At 35.5% G+C, this 19,379-nt stretch overlaps 1 protein-coding gene across 7 annotated transcripts in view; it reads right to left on the minus strand.

Moving 5' to 3' along the window:
• LOC140511434 (WD repeat-containing protein 19-like) overlaps positions 1-19,379 on the minus strand; it is a 164,050-nt gene that overhangs the window by 11,385 nt on the left and 133,286 nt on the right. For 6 of the 7 annotated variants that reach the window (XR_011969549.1, XR_011969548.1, XM_072620497.1 and 3 more), the window contains 4 exons: positions 16,772-16,853; positions 12,024-12,174; positions 5,869-5,992; positions 1,710-1,786 (listed from right to left, as the gene is read on the minus strand). Coding sequence is in view for 4 of the 7 variants with exons in the window: in XM_072620497.1 (XP_072476598.1) it covers positions 1,710-1,786; positions 5,869-5,992; positions 12,024-12,174; positions 16,772-16,853 (434 nt within the window). In the remaining 3 variants the exon portion in view is untranslated. The remainder of the gene's footprint in view (positions 1-1,709; positions 1,787-5,868; positions 5,993-12,023; positions 12,175-16,771; positions 16,854-19,379) is intronic. The other variant, XR_011969550.1, reaches the window with a different exon arrangement.

Here is a 19,379-nt window from a genome sequence, read left to right on the forward strand (position 1 = left end):
TGTTACATATATGTACTATAGTCTTCAAAGAATGAAAGTTGTTGACTGTACTCAAAGAGTAATGCAGCGGACCATGGTAGGCCTAAGTCAGCTACAGTTTATTATTAATATGTGCCATTCATGCAAGAGTAATATTAGGAGTTAGACACCTGGAAAAGCAGCTGAGGCAGTCATCTGTCAAGAGCAAGAGACAAAAGATGCACCTGCAGAGTCCTTGTGGCAAACTGGAATCCATACAAGGTCCAGAAGGAAGGCTCCCAGAACAGCGTCTAGAGCACTTCCCTGCCCTCTGCAGAAATCATCATTCCCCCCACCACCACCAGGTTCGAGAACCATACAGTGTGAGAAGGTATAGATAGGTAGCAACCTGCATTATTGGAGGGAGTCTCCATATCACTGAGTTCAGTTTCATTAAAGTAAATGTTTGCACTTAAATATATGTTTTAGAAAGCACTACCTTTTTGTCAGGCTTACCCATTAAAGTTTTAAGTAAACAACAGGGATTTTTTTCCATGCTCACTAAATTTCCATAGTGCCTACTGTAGCAACATGTTCCATATACATGTAAAGCAATACTTACTGTTTTTATGTACATGGAACAATGAGTTTGGTTCATTGTAATGTTATTACTAATTGCAAAAAGAACCCTCCATTTTATTAATTTCTGGTTTTTATGGTAATCCATCCTCTTAAAAATTCTGATGAGAAATATTGCCAAAATTATTTCCTCACCAATCACCTGGCTGTTATGCTGCTTGCAGTAAGTGGAGAAAATATACATTAGTTGCCTAAGCAACCCATTCCCTTGAGGCTGATGCACTCAGCAGAAAAGGACATATACCTGTTGCTATAGTAACCCGATGTGCATCAAAAAGGATTTTCTCTTTGCTGGTAGATGCATCTTTCCCTCAATGTTGCTATCTCAAAAGGAAAACTAGCATGCCTGTCAAGGGCAAGAACTGTGTCCTTTGTATCCTACACCAAGCCTAGCTCAGCCTCTTATACACAGCAGTCTTTGTATCAACCACACTGTCCACTGTGTTCTTGGCAAGGATACTAGAATTGTTTGCCATTTCCCTCTCTAGTAGATTAAGGCAAATAGAGGTTAAATGACTGTCTGAGGGTTACACAACTAGTAAGTATCTGAGGACAGATTTGAACTCAGGTCTTCTTGACTAAAGACCGAGTGCTCCATCCAATGAGCCACCTAGCTCCTCCACAGTAGTATACAATAGTGCAATTCTTCTGTATTGGCTGACTGATTAATCATAAATCTTCTCCATGGTATCCATAATAAAGTATAAGACTTTGTGTTTGTACATTAAAGATAGGTTTTCACAGCATTTTTCATATTTTTAATGAGCCATAAAAATTTTAAAATAAAAAGTCCCTCAAGAAAAGCAAGGGAGAAATTTCTTTCCTCTGCCAACTATTAGGATATTACACCTTAGAAGAGCTAACAAAAATTTTAATTTTGTGTAAAAAATTTCTTTGGATAAAAAAAAAGCTCAAAAAGTATAGTAATAAGTAGAAATTGCAAGGTATAAGACTAATTAAGATGTCAAATCATAAATCATCCTGGAAAACTGCACAAAAGCAGTTAGATAAGAGAAACAAAAAGAGGGCATAGAGCTTTCTATAGCTTGAAATGAGAAAGTGTGACATTTGGGAGGTTTTAAAGAGTTAGAATTAAAACAACTCAAACTTACATTCTCATCTCTGAATATAAAGCAGGAAAGTCACAGTAAGGGCACACGGTCCAATCGTCCTTTATCATATGTCTACCCTTTAAATAAAAGTTTTACAGAAAAATTATTTAAATATTGATTGGATATTTCCTACATTTCATATAGTCTAACAATTCAAAAAATCCTTTGCCATGACCTATGGTCAAGTTTCATTACGTTACATCTTTCAATTTTTAAAAAGTATTGTAATTGTAAAATACTGTAAAGGTGTAATTCCCCACTTTAGAATTAAACATTAGATAAGTAAAACAATACCTCATGGATTAAAATGCTTAAAATAAAATAGATCATCATGTTTTTTGTACTAAGTAAATTATCTGTTGTATTTACTGAACTATTTGACAAACAATATCTAATTGATAAATAAAATATAGATTTACAAAGATAGATAAAACTAATAAATAACTGATTTCTTTTTTTGCAAAATGATTACTCAGATGATTCGTTTAAAGAGTGAGAGTGTGTTATAGAAATGAAGTTAGAGAGGAAATCAGTCTTAGAGGTCTAACTTCCTACCCTTCTATATTGGTCTCCGATGATGAGAGGCATTTCATGGTTCCTATGAGAAGCCATTCTACTATTGATCAGCTCTAATTTTAAGGACATCATTGCACTGAGTTTAAAGTCTGCTTCCCTGAAAATTCTCCCTGTGGTTCTTGTCAAGCCCTATGGAGTGACAGGGGAATAAATCTAAACTCTTCTTCACAAACAGGTCACTCCATAGTGCATGCCTTTTTGTTCTTACTCTTTACTGCCTGACTGCACTCTGGTGAGAGAAGAAAGCCTAAGGCTCACACATATGACCCATAAACATGAGCCTCGGCTCTTTGCCTCAGTATTTGTTCATTTCTGCTTTAGACGAAGGATACTGCTGATGGCTATGACTTTGTGAGCTTTGCCTCAAAAGCAAAAGAGAATAAGTCACCAGGAGGTCAAAAAGCAGAGTCCAAGCTAGGCTTTTCAGCCATCCAGAGTAACATAAAGGTCCTGGGGACCCATTCCAAAGGTAACTGAAACATGAGCTCATCCAGTCAGTGTACCGCATTGGACGTGAACTTTGTGGGATCAATGTTGGGTAGAAACTGTTAGGTTTGATCTGACCCTTCTCATAGACTAAGGTGCTAGAGATGAGAATGTGCTTCTGAGGCATTTTGGGGTAAATAAGTAAATATTCCTCTGGAAAAGCTAAGAAAAAAATACATCTCAACTTATTTTATGTACAACGTTTAGTTAGGAATGATAAGAAGAAGAAAACATTTATTGTATAAAGTGAAATAGACTTTTATTATTCAAGCTTTGTATATGTAAGATTAGATATGTTCTGTTTGATTCCATTCACATAAAATTGACACAATGGTTGGAAAATATATAAAGGTAGATTTTTGACTCAATGTAACTTATTAACAAGTAGAACTATCCCAAAGTGAAAACTTGTATATTCCGAGTTCTAAGTATGTAAAAGCTTCGTAGAGAAAAGCATTATATTGTTTATGAGCTTAATTTTGTTCCCACTATCCAAAATAAAATTTAAAAAATTGGTATCACTACAATAAGCTTTACAGAGATTTTAAATCTATTTTATTGTACTTTATTTTAGTGTACAACCATGGTGGGGGGAGGGAAGGACTTGATTAATTTTAATTATAATGAAATTTAGTGGTAATGGTAGTTGCCATCAATTTATTATAATTGAAGCTCCCAACTAAGTAGCTACTGCATATCTTTTGGGGCCTGAAGGATAATAGGACCCCAAGTAGCCAACCTAGAAGTGACGGTATTAACTAATGAAGGCTAGGCTGTGGCATGGTAAGCTTTTGGAGTAGGAGAGGAATTGAGTTTGTTTTTTAAAAACTTTTGCACACATGACAATATTTTCACTGAATAAATAGTATAAATTTATATTTCATAAGGAATGTTTAAAAATTCACCTAAAAATGAAACATGATTCTTCCAGTCACCCATGATTCTAACATTTTCTTTGGGACGGGAACAAAACAAAAATCCCAACCCTTCTCAAACAGAACACTTTGATTCATATTTTCTTGGATATGTGGGTTTCTAATAGTAAGAATAATTTATAATTCATCTTTTCCACATGAAATTTTTCCTTTATTTCTCTCTACATCCATGTGAATGTTTCCATTTTCTTGTTTTGTTTCTTCTGTTATACCTTCTTCAAGCTCTTATCCCAACTCGCATCAGGGTCAATGATAAGTTTGGGTGAAGAATGGTTTTCAATTCTGTCTTCATGTGGGCTGCCAGGTAGTGCAGTGGATGGAATGTTAGACTTAAGAGTGAGAAAGCCTTCTTCAGAATACTACTTCAGCAACTTATAAGCTGTGTAACTTATCTAAAAAATGGGGATAACAAGCGTGCCTAACTCATAAGGTAATGGTGAAGATCAAACGAATTAACAGGTGCAAAGTGCTTTCTAAATCTTAACATGCTATATAAATGCTAAGTATTATTGTTACTACTAATAGTATTTATTACCATCATTATCTAGGACTTGACACTGATAGCTTCATCTCAGTGGTGACATCTTCAAATTAAACTACAAGATCTAAAATTTTTGTCATTTTCATTTTTCTTAACCATCTGAAAGATGTGATCAAATAGATATCTAGGTTAAATTTCAAATGTTTTCCTTTGATTGATGTAATAATTTTCAAGGATAACATATCACCAGACTAGACATATTGGCTCACCACAATTGTACATTAGAGTATACACAGTACCACTCTATTCTACTCTCCTTTATCTGTTCTCAATCAATCAACAAACAAACATTTATGAGGCCTCTGCTGCAGGCCAAGCTCTGTTAAGTTCTGGGGATACAAACAAAAAGCAAAAATAGTCCTTACCCTCAAAGTGCTTATATTAGAATGGGAGAGAAAATGTGTGAATGAGACCCTATTTGGTAAATGGGGGATAACCTTAGGGAGAATGACCCTAACAGCTGAGGAAAACTTTTGCCAGACAGGATTACTGTCTGCCTCCTCCTTCCTCTTTGTTTTTACTTCAAAACATCAATTCTAATTTTTTAAGACATGTAATTCTTAGTAACTCAAAGTGCACTCAAGCACTTTTAATCTTTTTCTAGGAGAGAAGCTCACCTGAATTTAAGCTAACTTTAATTGAAGTAAATTGAAATCAGTTTAATTTAAGTAAAATATCAGTTATTTTACTGTGGTAGAAAGACAAACATCAGGTGCCTTGTACAATTCACTGCAAAATTTTTCTTGCTCTTCATACTTGTTGGATTGAAATTCTCAGGGTTCCTTTATTCTTGTTGGTGGCTCTTAGGACCAACTTTCCCACAGTGATCTTCTGTTCCAAAAATCCAGCCATATTAGAGGCTCACCATCTTTACACTTCTTGAGAGAGGATCTGAATCATTTATTTTGCTTTCTTCACCAAGGAAATAAGCTTCCTGCCAAAAATCCATTGCAATGTTTTTCATCTTTATGTTCTAAACACCTAATATGATGCCCAACACATAGTAGCTGTTTAGTAAGTATTGGTTGGATTGTTGAGTATAATCCATACATCAGCTAAATCCTCTACACTTTGAGGAACTGCTAAATGCTCCTCAGTTTAACAAATGGTGGACTGCAATGGAGAGAGTGCTAACCTTAGACTCAGTGAAGGCCTGTGTGGGAGCTCACTTCTGATACTCACTAATTTCATGATCATGGACGTGAACTTGCACCTCAATTTCCTCATTTGTAAATGGTAATATTAACACTTCTATTATCTAAGTTGCAGAGTGGTTGTAAAGGTGGTACTTTATAAACTTGAATATACTATGTGAGTTATTTATTTTAACTGAGAATTACGCTGATCTGAATTTGGACAGAATTATCTGAGTTTTAAAAATCCATGCCCATTTCTTTTTAAAATATTTAGCATTGATCTAGTGGTTTTTAAAATGACTTAAATATAACTACTTAAAGCTAGAATAGTGTTGACAGCTTATATTTTGACTGTTCTTATGAAAAGACAATGATAGTCCTATAAAATACTAAAAATGAAAATTAAAAGGAAAGAACCTAATAGAAAAAAAATTTCTAAATTATCAGTCATTTTCCTGTGTAAAATATGTTTCCAAGAAGCTTACAGTTGCAATGCAGTATGGGAGATTATTTTTACATCCTGGACAAAGTAGTTCACACTCAGGGAGAAGGAATTCACAAAATGGGCATGGTGTTGTTGTCTCTTCTGTCTCTGATGTATCTGGTCTTCTATTTTAAAAAATTAAAAGGATAGTTTCAAAATTAAATAGATACCTCATCTCTCCTAAAATTTGGTATAAGTAATAAGACTGTATCTTTTTAAGAACAGTAACACCTCCTTAAAGATAACTATGGAAATTACATGTGAGTTTAGATATTACTTCCAGTTCTGATTTTTTTGTTGTAAATTTAGGTTGTACAAGTTACAACCTATCTTCTGTGCTTTCCCATTGCATATCATAACTCATCCAAAGGGCTGCTATAAAAAGTTTTTAAATAACTTTATAGAAAAATATTGTAGGATTTTTAAATTATTTGCATTAATAGAAGTAAAATATGAAATTCTCCTTTCTAATTAAACTTCCTTCTATCTCTTTTAGTCCATTCAACCAATCAGACCCTGATTTTGTCTTCAAAAAGATCCCCATTCTTCCAGACCATTCCAAATTCATCTAAGTCTCTCCAACTTCCTTCTAGTGTCAGTCGTCTCCTTACCCAATACAGATACCATGATTGGCTATCTTAATGCTTTTTTCTAGCTTTGCATAATCCCCCAGGTCCTCGTGATCTTCTGACATACCTCTTTGAGGTATATTCTAGTAGTAAAATCCCTTGGGTTAAAGAATATGAAATTTAATACCTTTTCTTACATAATTCCAAATTATTTTTCGAACCAATAACCCGTTTATAGCTCTTTCAAAAGCATATTTCTGTGTCTGATGTCCCACAGTCCCACAAAACATTGACTATTTCTGTCCTTCATCATCTTTGCCAATTCAATGCACATTTGCTTCAGCTTACTAATCAATTTTATAATGTTTAATGGTTTGAGCGTTATTATCTCACATCTTACTTCAGAGTTGTTTGAATTTATATTTTTCTTTTTATTAATGAATTAGAGCATTTTTTCACATGATTGTTGATAATTTGCATTTCCTCTTCAGAATGTGTTTGTTCATATCCTCTGACCATTTATTTATTGGGGAATGGTTTGTGATTTTATATATTTGTATCAACTCCCTATATATCTTGTATATTAGGCTTTTATCAGAGAAGTTTGATGTAAATGTGTTTCCAACTCAACATCTCTTATTCTTGGATCATCAGATCACAGGTAATAGCATTAGAACTGAAACAGACTTAAGAACTCATCTAATCCCTCATTGTATGGATAAGGAAGCAGACCTGAAATAGATTTAAGTATTTGCCCAAGCCATATACAAGTACTAAGATCTAGACCTGAGATTTGAACCCAGGTCTGCTGACTTAAAATCTTGCCTTCTTTCCAACATACCATGCTTAGAGGCACTGATTTAGTTTATGAAAAAGTATTTTGATTTTATTTAATTCAAATTGTCTATTTTGTCTTTTTTATTTCCCCTATTCCTTTTTGGTTATGAATTTTCCTCTTAGCCATACTTCTGAAAGATAACTCCTTATAATTACTATTTGGGTGACTTGACCTTTGAGATTTAGGTCATTTATCCATTTGAAAATTATTTTGTGCTAATCTAAATCTATCTTGTGTCAAATTGTTTTCCAAATGAGCTAAAAGTCTTTGTTCAATAAGGAAAACTTTACCAAGTTATTTTTGTTCTTAGATTTATCAAATACTAAACTATTATGTTCATTTGCTTCAGTTTTACTAATCTATTTTACAATTTTTTAACCAATACCAAATATTTTTGGTGACTACTGCATTATACTGTTTACAATTGATAAAACTAGAAATGCTTCATTGCTGCTAATTTTTTATTTTGTATTTTTTGGTCCAGGCATATGATTTCATCAGCACAAGGAACTTTCAGTGACAATACACTATCAATACAAATCAATAATTATTCTGCAATTTATGGTCTTAGAGAATTGACTGGGGCAGTGAAAGATTAAGCAACTTGACTAAGGTGACATGAACAGGATGCGTTAGAAGCAGGACTTTTAAAAATTATTTCCTTTAAGTTCTTTAACTCCTTCAAAAGAATTTTGTTATTATTTTGTTATATGTAATAATTCCTTGGTATATTGATTAACACACACTAAATCTATAAATTAATTTTAGTATCATCATTTGTATTGTGTTAGATGGCTGATTCAAACACGAACCAAACATGAATGAATCTCTCATTATTTGTCTTTCTAAAAGAATATTTTATAGTTAAACTTATGTGAATTCAATGTGTGTTTTTGGTACATAAATTCCCAAATATTTATACATTTTATAGCTATTTTGAATATTTTTCCCTATTATTACTTCATGGTTTTTGTTATAGCTATATATAAATGCTAATGATTTTGTTGTTTTAATTTTCTAAACTATTACTTTTTACTATAATAGAAATTAGAGAAGTAATGACTGTTCAGGGATGGATCAGTGCCTAACGCATGCACAACTGTGTTCTGTCTGCTATGTATCTCTGTGGAGACTTTGTGAATTTGCTTCCCAAAATGAGTAATGGTGACTCTTTCCATCCCAGTTCTGAATATGTACAGGTATCTTCTCTTTCCTGTCTGCTTACTGATTGGCTAGGAAAAAATTCTTTAAATTGGCTGCTGAACTACAAGTGAGTATGTCTTTCTGTTGGTACAGTTGATTGGTAGTTGCTGCTGTTGGTAAGCAAACCGTGGGAGGTAGGTGCTATTATTTTATATTTACATTTCATCTCATTTTACAGATGAGAAAAGTGAATCACAGAATGTTAAAGTGTTCAGCCAAGATGACACAACAAGTAAGCTCATCCTACTAATGTCTCCTTGCCAGGTCCCTCAGGTGAGAAGAGGAGCCATAGCTCAATCTCCTTGTGCCTTCCATCCCCTGAGGCTAGACTGCAAGGGGTCAAGTCAAGCTTCTTCCATATCCAATCTGCTGCCAAGGCCTGTCAGTGTCACCTTTGCGTACACTTTGAATACACACTTTTTCTCCTCTGACACTGCCAGCAGTCTAGTGCAAGACTTTGTCATCTCCCATTAAGTCCCAACTAAAATCTCTTCTTTTATTAAACACTTTCCACATTCCCTCTTCATTTGAGTGCCTTCACTCAGTTATTTATTAACTATTCATCCTGTATATAAATTAATTTTGTTTGTACATTTTCTCCACCCATTGAATTTGCAAGATCCTTGAGGACAAAGACTGTCTTTTGTCTCTTTTGATTGATGGCATACAAGAAGTTGGAATGGATGAATTCTCTCTACTCCAGTGGCGAGCATGATGAGAACCACTGTAAACCTCTTGCTCTCTCACTCAGCTGCCAGATACTCCCTGACCTCTGTCTCTGTTGTATTTATTCTTTCCTGATCTTAGGTAAATGAGAACTAAAGATGGAATGGTCCCAGTTGTCATCCACCAACCAGAGTCTATAGCCCAGTCTGTTGTAGCCAGAAGCCTGCCCTCTGGAGTGACCTAAGATTGTCTTAGCCCACACTGACCCGGCAGCTGAGACATCTTGGTCAGATGGAGCAGCTTATCTATCAAGTTCACACACAGGAGTAAACTTGGGGGAGGGGGGACACTTTGAAGCAACTACTTGTGCTTATTTTCCCAGGAACTGTTTGAGTGTATAGAGGAGAGAACCAGTTTTTAATACAATTTTTTTTTTTAACAATGGCTTCATTAATTGGTTTAATTAATTGTCCTGTTTCCCCTACATTAGCCTAAATGTCTCAAGAAATCGAAACTTATTTCATTGGTATGTGAAGGGCTTTCTCATGGCTAACACCAATATTTATTGTTTGAAATTAAAATACTGAAATTTAATCACTTTTTTCTTGCAATTGGAATTAAACTTGTGGTTTCTTTCAACATCCTGTGGATTATAACTTTTCCCTGTTTTTCCAAATTTTCTATATTATTTCCTTAGCTGTGGAAGACCTCTGATTTTTATATTATCCTGATGCATTTATTTCTTTCTTTTTGGGGGTAAGGACACAATAGGAGTTAAGTGACTTGCAGAGGGTCACACAGATAGTAAATGTCTGAGGCTAGATTTGAACTCAGATCCTCCTGACTCCAGGGTCAGCACTCTATCCACTGTACCACCTAGCTGCCCTGTGCACTTTAATTTCAAAGTCAGTCTCTTTGATGTGTATCACTCTTTGACTTGGACCACTTGAATTACACTCATATCACCATCTTTTGATTTTGTTCCATCAAACTTTACCCCACTTCTATATTTTCATTTATTCATGCAAACTTTCCTTCAGTTAACTCACTCATTCCTAAAACTATAATCATCACCTCTAGGATGCTCAAATTTTATTTCCAGACTTCATCTATCTTCCAAATTCCAGTTCCATTAATAGTGTGGTGGAAACTGGGCATAGACCAACATCTGACACCATATACCAAAACAAAATCCAAATGGGTACACAGTTTAGATATAAAGACTGATACTTTAAACAAATTAGGGGAGCAAGGAATAGTTTACCTGTCAAATTTATGGAGAATGGAGGAATTTATTACCAAATAAGAGATAGAGAACACTATGAAAAGCATAATGCATAAGTGGATAATTTTGATTACGCTAAATTGAAAATTTTTTACATAAACAAAGTCAATGCAATCAAGATTAGGAGGGAAGCAGAAAACTGGGAAAGAATTTTTACAACCAGTGTCTCTGATAAAGGCCTCCTTTCTAAAATATATAGAGAACTGAGTCAAATGTACAAGAATACAAGTCATTCCGCAATTTGATAAAAGGTTATAGGATATGAATAGGCAATTTTCAGAGGAAGAAATTAAAGCTATCTGTAGTCATATGAAAAAATGTTCTAAATCACTACTGATTAGAGAGATGCAAATCAAAACAAATCTGAGGTACCGTATCACACCTATCAGATTGATTAACATGACAAAACAGGAAAATGATAAATGTTGGAGAAGATATGGAAGAGTGCATACCCTTTGACCCAGCAATACCACTTCTAGGGCCGTATCCCAAAGAGATCATAAAAATGGGAAAAGGACCCACATGTACAAAAATACTTATAGCAGCTCTTTTTGTGGTGGCCAAGAGCTGAAAACTGGAGGGATACCCATCAATTGGGGAATCAATTGGCTGAACTAGTTGTGGTATATAAATGTAATGGAAGACTATTGTGCTGACAAGATGAACCAGTGAACTTCAGAAAAACCTGGAAAGACTTCTATGAACTGATGCTGAGTGAAGTTAGCAGAACCAGGAGAACGTTGTACACAGTAACAGCTACAGTGTGGGATGACTGAGTTGAATAGACTTAGCTCTTCTCAGCAATGCAAGGTCCTAAAACAATTCCAAAGGACTCATGATGGAAAATGCCGTCCACATCCTAAGAAAGAACTATAGAGTCTCAACGAAGAGAGAAGCCAACTATTTTTTGTTTTGTTTTGTTTTGTTGTGTTTTCTTTCTCATGCTTCCTCCTGTTTGTTCTGATTCTTCTCTACCACATGACTAATGCAAAAATATGTTTAATGGGAATGTATATGTAGAACCTATGTCATATTGCATGCCATCTTGGGGAGAGGGAAGAGAAGGGAGAAAGGGGGAGAAAATTTAAAACTTTCAGAAGTGAATGTTGAAAAGTAAAAACAAATAAGCTTAAAAAATAAAAAAATTTTAAAAAACAAATTCCAGTTCCATACATCCACTTGCCTGCCAGACATTTCAAGCAGGATATCTCATATATAATTCTAATACTAATTCAATATGTCAAAAACAATTCAACCTTTTCCCCAAAAACTAGTTCAGAGTCACTGTGAGAGGCAATTTACCCTATAGCCATTAAATTCAACAACAATATCCTAGAATTTTAGAGCTGGAAGAGATACTAGAAATCATTGAGCCCAATCCTGTCATTTTTCAAATGAGAAAATTGAAACCTTAGTTGGTTAAGATCACCCAATTAATTGGGGAAGGGGGGAAAAGCCAAGATTAAAAACCCAGACCTCTTGACTCTCTACTACAGTATTCTTTGTATTATACTATGTCTCTCTCCCGGTGCATATATTTATATATTTCTATCTATAATACTTATATAATGAAGATTAACCAGGAAAAAATTCACCTGACCATTGCTTCTATCTTTTTTCTGTATTTCATATCTATTTTATTGCGATATTCAGGCCTCATCAACATGGCTGCAAAACTGAAAGCTGAATTTTTCAAACCTGCTCTGTGACATTCAATTACTGTTGAAGTCAGAATTGGCACAATATCTGCAATGCAAGTAAAAAGCAGAAAAATTATGTTTCCTTATTTCATAACATTAAAAATAAAAGAACTAGGTTTAGCTAAGTGAAGTAAGCTATAAAGCATATAAACATCTCACTATGTGTTCTTATTATAATGACTACTTGAAACAATTTTTTGAGATCTTCTTTAGCATAAACATTTATTAAGTACCTACTATGTGCTAGGCACTGTGTCTTGGGCATAAAAAAAGAGGCAAAAGACAAGTCCCTGCCTTCAAGGAGCTTACAAATTATGGAGGAGACTCCAGGCAAACAAATGTATACAAAGCAAGCTATATGCAAGATTCATTAGCAGACGGTAGGTACTGGAATTAAGAAGAGTTAGAGAAGGCTTCCTATAGAAGGTGGGATTTTAGTTGAGGAAGGAAAGGAGGTCTCCGTACTGGAGTGAAGCGACAGCATTTCAGATGTGGGGGATAGGCATTAAAAACACCCAGAGTCAAGAAATAGAGTATCTCTTTCATGGAACAGTCAGCCAGGAGGCCAGTGTCACTGAATCCAAAAGTATGTGGCAGGGAGCAAGGTATAAGGAAACTGAAAAGGTAGGAGGGGGCTACCTAGCCCTTTTATGAAGGGCTTTGAATGCTAATCCTGGAAGCAACAGGGATCCAACTAGAGTTTACTGAGGGAACTGGTGGAATAACATGGTCATACCTGTGCTTTAAGAAAATCACTTCAATAACTGAATAAAAGATGGATTGAGGTAGGAAGAAAGAGTTGAGGCAAATTGATTGATCCACCAGCAGGCTATTGCATAAATCTAGGCATAAGATGATAAGGTTCTGTATTAGAGCGGTGGCTGTGTTAGATGGTAGAAGGGTGAGAGGGTGTATGTAAATATGGAAGATGTTATAAGGGTAAAGTCTACAGGCCTTGAAAATGGGGTGGGGTGAGAAATAGTGAGGAATCCAGGATGACTCCTAGGCTGTGAGACTGGGAGGGTGGTGTTGCCCTCTACAGTATAAGGGAAGGTAGGAGAGGAGAATGGTTCAGGAGGAAAGATAATGAGTTGTGTTTTGGACTTACTGAGTTTAAGATGTCTTCTGGATATCTAGTTTGAGATGTTTGAAAAGCAGTAAGAGAAGCAAGATTGGAGGCTGGGACAGGAAAGGTAGATCTGAGAATCATCAGCATAGAAATGGCAAATAAATCCATGGGAACTAATGAAATCACCAGAGGAAGTAGTACAGAGGAAGAAAAGAAGAGAAGAGGCTCAGAACAGAACCCTGAGGGACACCTACCATAGAGGGCATAATCATTGAGGACATTTCACCATAATCTGTCCTAATAGATCTATTCTTACTTTTCTACACACTAACCATTAACCCACATCAGTTGTCTATTAAACATTTTGTTGATCTTATTTATTTGTTCAACATTTATTTAGTGCCTATTATGTGCACAGCATTGTGCTAAAGTACTACATCATTCCTGCTCTCAAAGGCTCTACAAATATCCCACTAATACCTTAAATGTAATGTATTTAAAACTAAATTCACCATCTGTCAATCATACTACCATTCTCCTTGTGTTTGTCCTTCGTTCTCAAAGAGGACCATGACATCAAGATGATGACATGACTTGCACTTGGCTTTGATTTGGGGGAGGGAGGACTGTGCAAGGTCACCCACCTCACTTTCTTCTCCTGAGACATCTGGGTCCAATGGTCTGATATTCATCAGGACTACTGGAGATGACCCCAGGATGCAACGGGAGACCCTGGTCCTTTCAGACTGAAGTCTAATCACATTCTCACTTTGAGTGAGACACACCCATTCAATGAATAGGCTTCTTTAAGTAGTTGCTCAAGGAATGACCCCTTTAATCCAAAAAAAAAAAAAAAATCAAACTGGGAGGGGAAGACCCTCAGTGTTCCTGAGTAAAAGAAAAACGGTTACTATTGAGTAATTACCATTCTCCTAGACCAAGGCTAAAAAACTGGATTTGTCATCATTGATTCTATCTTCTCCATTATCGCAGTATTTACCAGTTGCCAAATCTTGTGATTAAATTTTTAACAAATTCAAATTCGATAAACACTTATTAAATTCTTACAATATATAAACCACTATGCTGGCTTCTGAGAAAGATATTAAAACAAATAAAGCAATGAAATCCCTACCCTTAAGGAGCTTACAGTCTTAGGATCATAGATTTAAAACTAGAAGTGACTTCAAATGCCATGAACTCCAATGCCCTCATTTTATAAATGAGGTAACTGTGACACAGTAGGATTAAGAGACACAGAGTCACAGAGCTAGTATATAAGACAGAATTTGAACCAAAGTCATCCTGACTCTCCTAGGGGTGTTAAGATAAAGATACAAATAGTATACTAAAATATATTTGCATTAAAATATAAACAATTAAGAGTTCCAAAGAGGGAGAGGCCATTTTTGATGGAGGTGGCAAGTCCTCAAAGAGATGGGTATACCAGAACATCCTACTTGTCTCCTAAGGAAACTGGATGTGGCCCAACAAGCAATAGTTAGAACCAAATATAGATTGGTTTAAGATTGGGAAAGGAGCACGACAAGGCTGGATGTTGTCATATTATTTATTTAACTTAAGTGCAGAGTGAGTACATAAGGTGAAATGCCAGGCTGGATGAATCAAAAACCAGAATTAAGGATGCTAGGAAAAATACAACAATCTTAGCTATAAGGATGATACCACTCTGATGACAGAAAGTAAAAAGGAATTAAAAAGCCTCTTAATAAGGGTGAAAGAGGAGAGTGTAAAAACTGATTTGAAGCTTAACATAAGAAAAAAAAACTAGGATCTTGGCAACTGGCAAACAGAGGGGAAAGAAATAGAAGCAGTGTCAGACTTTATATCCTTGGGCTCAAAGACGATGACTGCATCAATGAAATTAAAAAACATTCCTTGGAAGGAAAGCAAATCTGGACAGCATATTAAAAATCAGGGACATCACCAAAGTCCATAAAGTCAAAGCTATGATTTTCTAGTAGCAATGTGTGGCTATGAGAGTTGGGATATAAGGAAAGCTGAGTACTGCAGAATTGACACTTTTGAATTATGTTGCTGGAGAAGATTTTTGAGAGTCCCTTTGGACAGCAAGGAGAACAAGTCAATCAACACTTAAAGAATTTAATTCAGGCTATTCACTGGAAGGTCAAATACTGAAGCTGAAGCTTAAATATTTTGGCTACATAATTAGAAGATAGGACTCATCGGAAAAGATCCTGGTGTTGGGAAAAATTGAAGGCAAAAGCAAAAGGAGATGGCACAGGATGAGATGGATAGGTAGCATCATGGAAACAATGAACATGAACTTGGAAAGACTTTGAGAGATAATAGAAGATAAAGAACTTGGCATGTTATGGTCCGTGGCGTCACCAAGAGTCAGACACAACTGAATGACTGAACAACAAAAGCAAAGACAAAGAATCAGATAATCTAGCAAAAGAATTGAAAGACAGGTAAGATTTCAGGAGGTGGAGATGGTGAGGAAAGGCTCAGAGAATAGCAGGGGCAGAACTACTGAATCATGAAAGCTTGGGATGGTTCATGAACAGCGAATCGTACAATTTGACTGGAGTGTAGCTATGTGAAAGGGAATTGTGTTGATAAAGTTAAAAACCTGGAAAGGAGGCAAATTGTAAAGGATCTTGAATTTTAGGATAGTATTATATGTTACTGATGTGGGTGACATGGGGAGATGAGGTAAGGGTGCTAAAAAAAATTTTTTTTAACAATACAGTAATACTATCAAATCTGTACATTATAAAGAGTAGCCTAGCATCAGTATTACAGATAAATGGATGGAGAAAAGGGGTGGGTGAAAGAGAGTGGTAACAGGGAAACATAATCTCTCTCACATTTATCTCTTCCTTTTCCATACCTGGACTAATTCAACATCCTCTTTCCCCCCTTCCAATTAATCATGCATACCACAGACAGATTTCTCTTTCTAAAGTACTTTTTGATTCGTCATTTCTTGCTAAAAATTCTTCCATTACTTACCAAACAAGGTCCAATCACTTTAACCTGACACTTAGAGAGTTCTACAACTTGACCCCAATACCTTGTCCAACTTTATTACTCACCATCTTCACACAAACAGTACGTTCCATCCAAAATGATCTACTGCTCTTAGAAAATTCCATACACTTTCCTTACATCCACATTTTCTAATTTTACCAATTTTATTCATGTTATTCTCTTTACCTACAATAGTCTATTTTAGGATTTCTTATTGAAATACTCCTTATCCTGTTCCTTAAAACCTTCTCTGAACATCCCTCTACTGAATGATCTCTACCTCCTCTGAAAATTGATGCTTTATATGTATCATTCATATGACTTTATATTGTGCATGTTTTACTTCCCTACTGATTTTCTACTCCTTGAGGGTTGGAGTCTTCTTTTGTATCTTCCCTTACCCCACCCACACCCAGTACTTAGAATAATATATTATGTGTAAAAGGCAGTCAAATGTTGAACAAAGGAATGACTAGATAATTTTCACCACACACACATACACACATACACACACAGAATGATGTCTGGCAAAAAAGAAAATATGCTTGGCACTTACGTGATGGGAATTTGCTGATGTTATTAGAGACACGAATAAGCATACGTGCTCCCTTTAAGTGATCTCCACGTTTAACATGAATCTGAAAAAACAATGTGAAATGTTCTAGTCATTTAGACAGTTACCATATATATGAATATATTTTAAAAGTTTTTATTGACACATATAAGTGCCTAAAACATACAGAGAAAAATTTAATATTCTATTTATAAGAATACTGAGTGGCAACAGATTTGGGAATATAGTTTCATGCAATCATTATTCAGGAGTAGATAATCAAGAATACTTTCAGCACAATTAAATCAGCCATGATTTTGTACAAAGACTCTCCTCTATTAAAGATTTTATGATCAATTATGGGGTGATTCTACCAATATATTATGAACCATTCAGGCCCTTTCTAGAGTATTATTTGAGTCCCTAATTCCCCAAATTGAATAAGATAAAGAAACTATAAAAGTTTCACAGAAGAGTCACAAAAATAGTTAAAGGGGCAAGAGAAAACGTCAAACAATATAATCCTGCTCCATAAGCCAATTAACAGATAATTCCATTTTAATCTGACTTCATGATTAGAAGTTCACAGATGACTGTAAGTGTAGGGTCAGTGTCCAAGTAAGCCTGAAGATCTGATACATCTCCCATGGATGTCTTTTGCTCATGCTCTTCCCTATGCTTAGAAGCTTATTCCACTAACTCCAAGCAACCACTTCCATCTATGGAAACTCTTATCTGCCATCAAGAATCAGATCAAATGTTACCTACTCTATAAAGCTTTCCCTATCCTGCCCAGTACAAAATGACCCTTCCTTCTTAAAAAAGCAATATGTATTTCTCTCATGCAAAATTGTTTTATGTCACATTTTATAGTTTTGTATCTATCCTACTAGATTGTAAATTTGATAAGGGTAAGGACTATGTCTTAATTATCTTTTTATCTTTCCCAGCACCTCACACAGTGCCCCTCAGGTGACAAGGCTGTGTATGGAATGGAACTGAACTGCCCTTAGCTCATTCCTAAGCTAATGAAATATCAAGTACTAGGATTATTCTGAGGTTGAATTTATCGGGCTTACTCTGAGGATTTGGATTCCTTCTGGAGTACACTGGAGTAATTTTTTTATGCATTAAGTTTTCCATGTTTCAAAAAATATGTGACATAATAGAGACAAGTTCTCAGTTTTTAAACAGAGGCAATTCATATTCTTTTTAATTTTGCCTTCAAGCCTAAACATCATCTTTCATGAAATTATCAAGGAAAACTTCCCTAATATTCTAGAACCAGAGGGCAAAATAAATATTGAAAGAATCCATGGATCACCTCCTGAAAGAGACCCAAAAAGAGAAACTTCTAGGAATATTGTAGCCAAATTTCAGAGTTCCCGGGTCAAGGAGAAAATATTACAAGCAGCTAGAAAGAATTCAAATACTGTGGAAATACAATCAGGATAACACAGAATCTGGCAGCTTCTACATTAAGGGATCAAAGGGCTTAGAATAGGATATTCCAGAAGTCAAAGGAACTGGGATTAAAACCAAGAATCACCTACCCAGAAAAATGGAGTATAATACTTCGGGGCAAAAAATGGTCATTCAATGAAATAGAGGACTTTCAAGCATTCTTGATGAAAAGACTAGAAATGAATAGAAAATTTGACTTTCAAACACAAGAATCAAGAGAAGCATGAAAAGGTAAACAGGAAAGAGAAATCATAAGGGACTTTCTAAAGTTGAACTGTTTACATTCCTACCTGAAAAGATAATATTTGTAATTCTTGAGATTTTTCTCAGTATTTGGGTAGTTGGAGGGATTATACACATTATACACATACATACACACACACATATATACACACTATACATATATATATAGAGAGAGAGAGAGAGAGAGAGAGAGACAGAGAGCACAGGTTGAGTGGAATAAGAAGGGATGATATCTATAAAAAACAAAATTAAGGGGTGAAAGAGGAATACAATGGGAGGAGAAAGGGAGAAATGGAATGGGGAAAATTATCACTCAGAGGTAAGAAAAATCTTCTTCAATGAAGGAGAAAAGGGAGGAGGTGAGAAGGGAAAAGTGAAGCTTACTCTCTTCACATATGGCTTAAGGAGGGAATAACATGCTTACTCAATTTGGTATGAAAATCTATCTTACATTACAGGAAAGTAGGGGAGAAGGGGAGAAGTGAGGTGAGGGGGATGATAAAAGGGAGGGCAAATGGGAGAAGGGAGTAATTAGAAGCAAACACTTTTGGGGAGGGAAAAGGTCAAGTGAGAGAACAGAATAAATGGGGGACAGGGTAAAATTGAGCAAAATATAGTTAGTCTAATATAACATGACTATTATGGAAGTCTTTTGCAAAACTACACATATATAGCCTACATTGAATTGCTTGCCTTCTCAGTGGGGATGGGAGGAAGGGAGAGAAGTTGGAATTCAAAGTATTAGAAACAAATGTTGAAAATTGTTTTTGCATACAACTGGGAAATAAGAAATACAGGTAATGTGTTGGGGGTGTAAGCTCAGTTTTCACGTGGACAGTCTCGGGCAGGTAAAAGTGAGGACTTCTAAACCTCAGAGTTCTCACGAGGCCCCCCAGGGAACAGC

This window comes from Notamacropus eugenii, chromosome 6 (assembly GCF_028372415.1).
Source record: "Notamacropus eugenii isolate mMacEug1 chromosome 6, mMacEug1.pri_v2, whole genome shotgun sequence".
NCBI lineage: Eukaryota > Metazoa > Chordata > Mammalia > Diprotodontia > Macropodidae > Notamacropus > Notamacropus eugenii.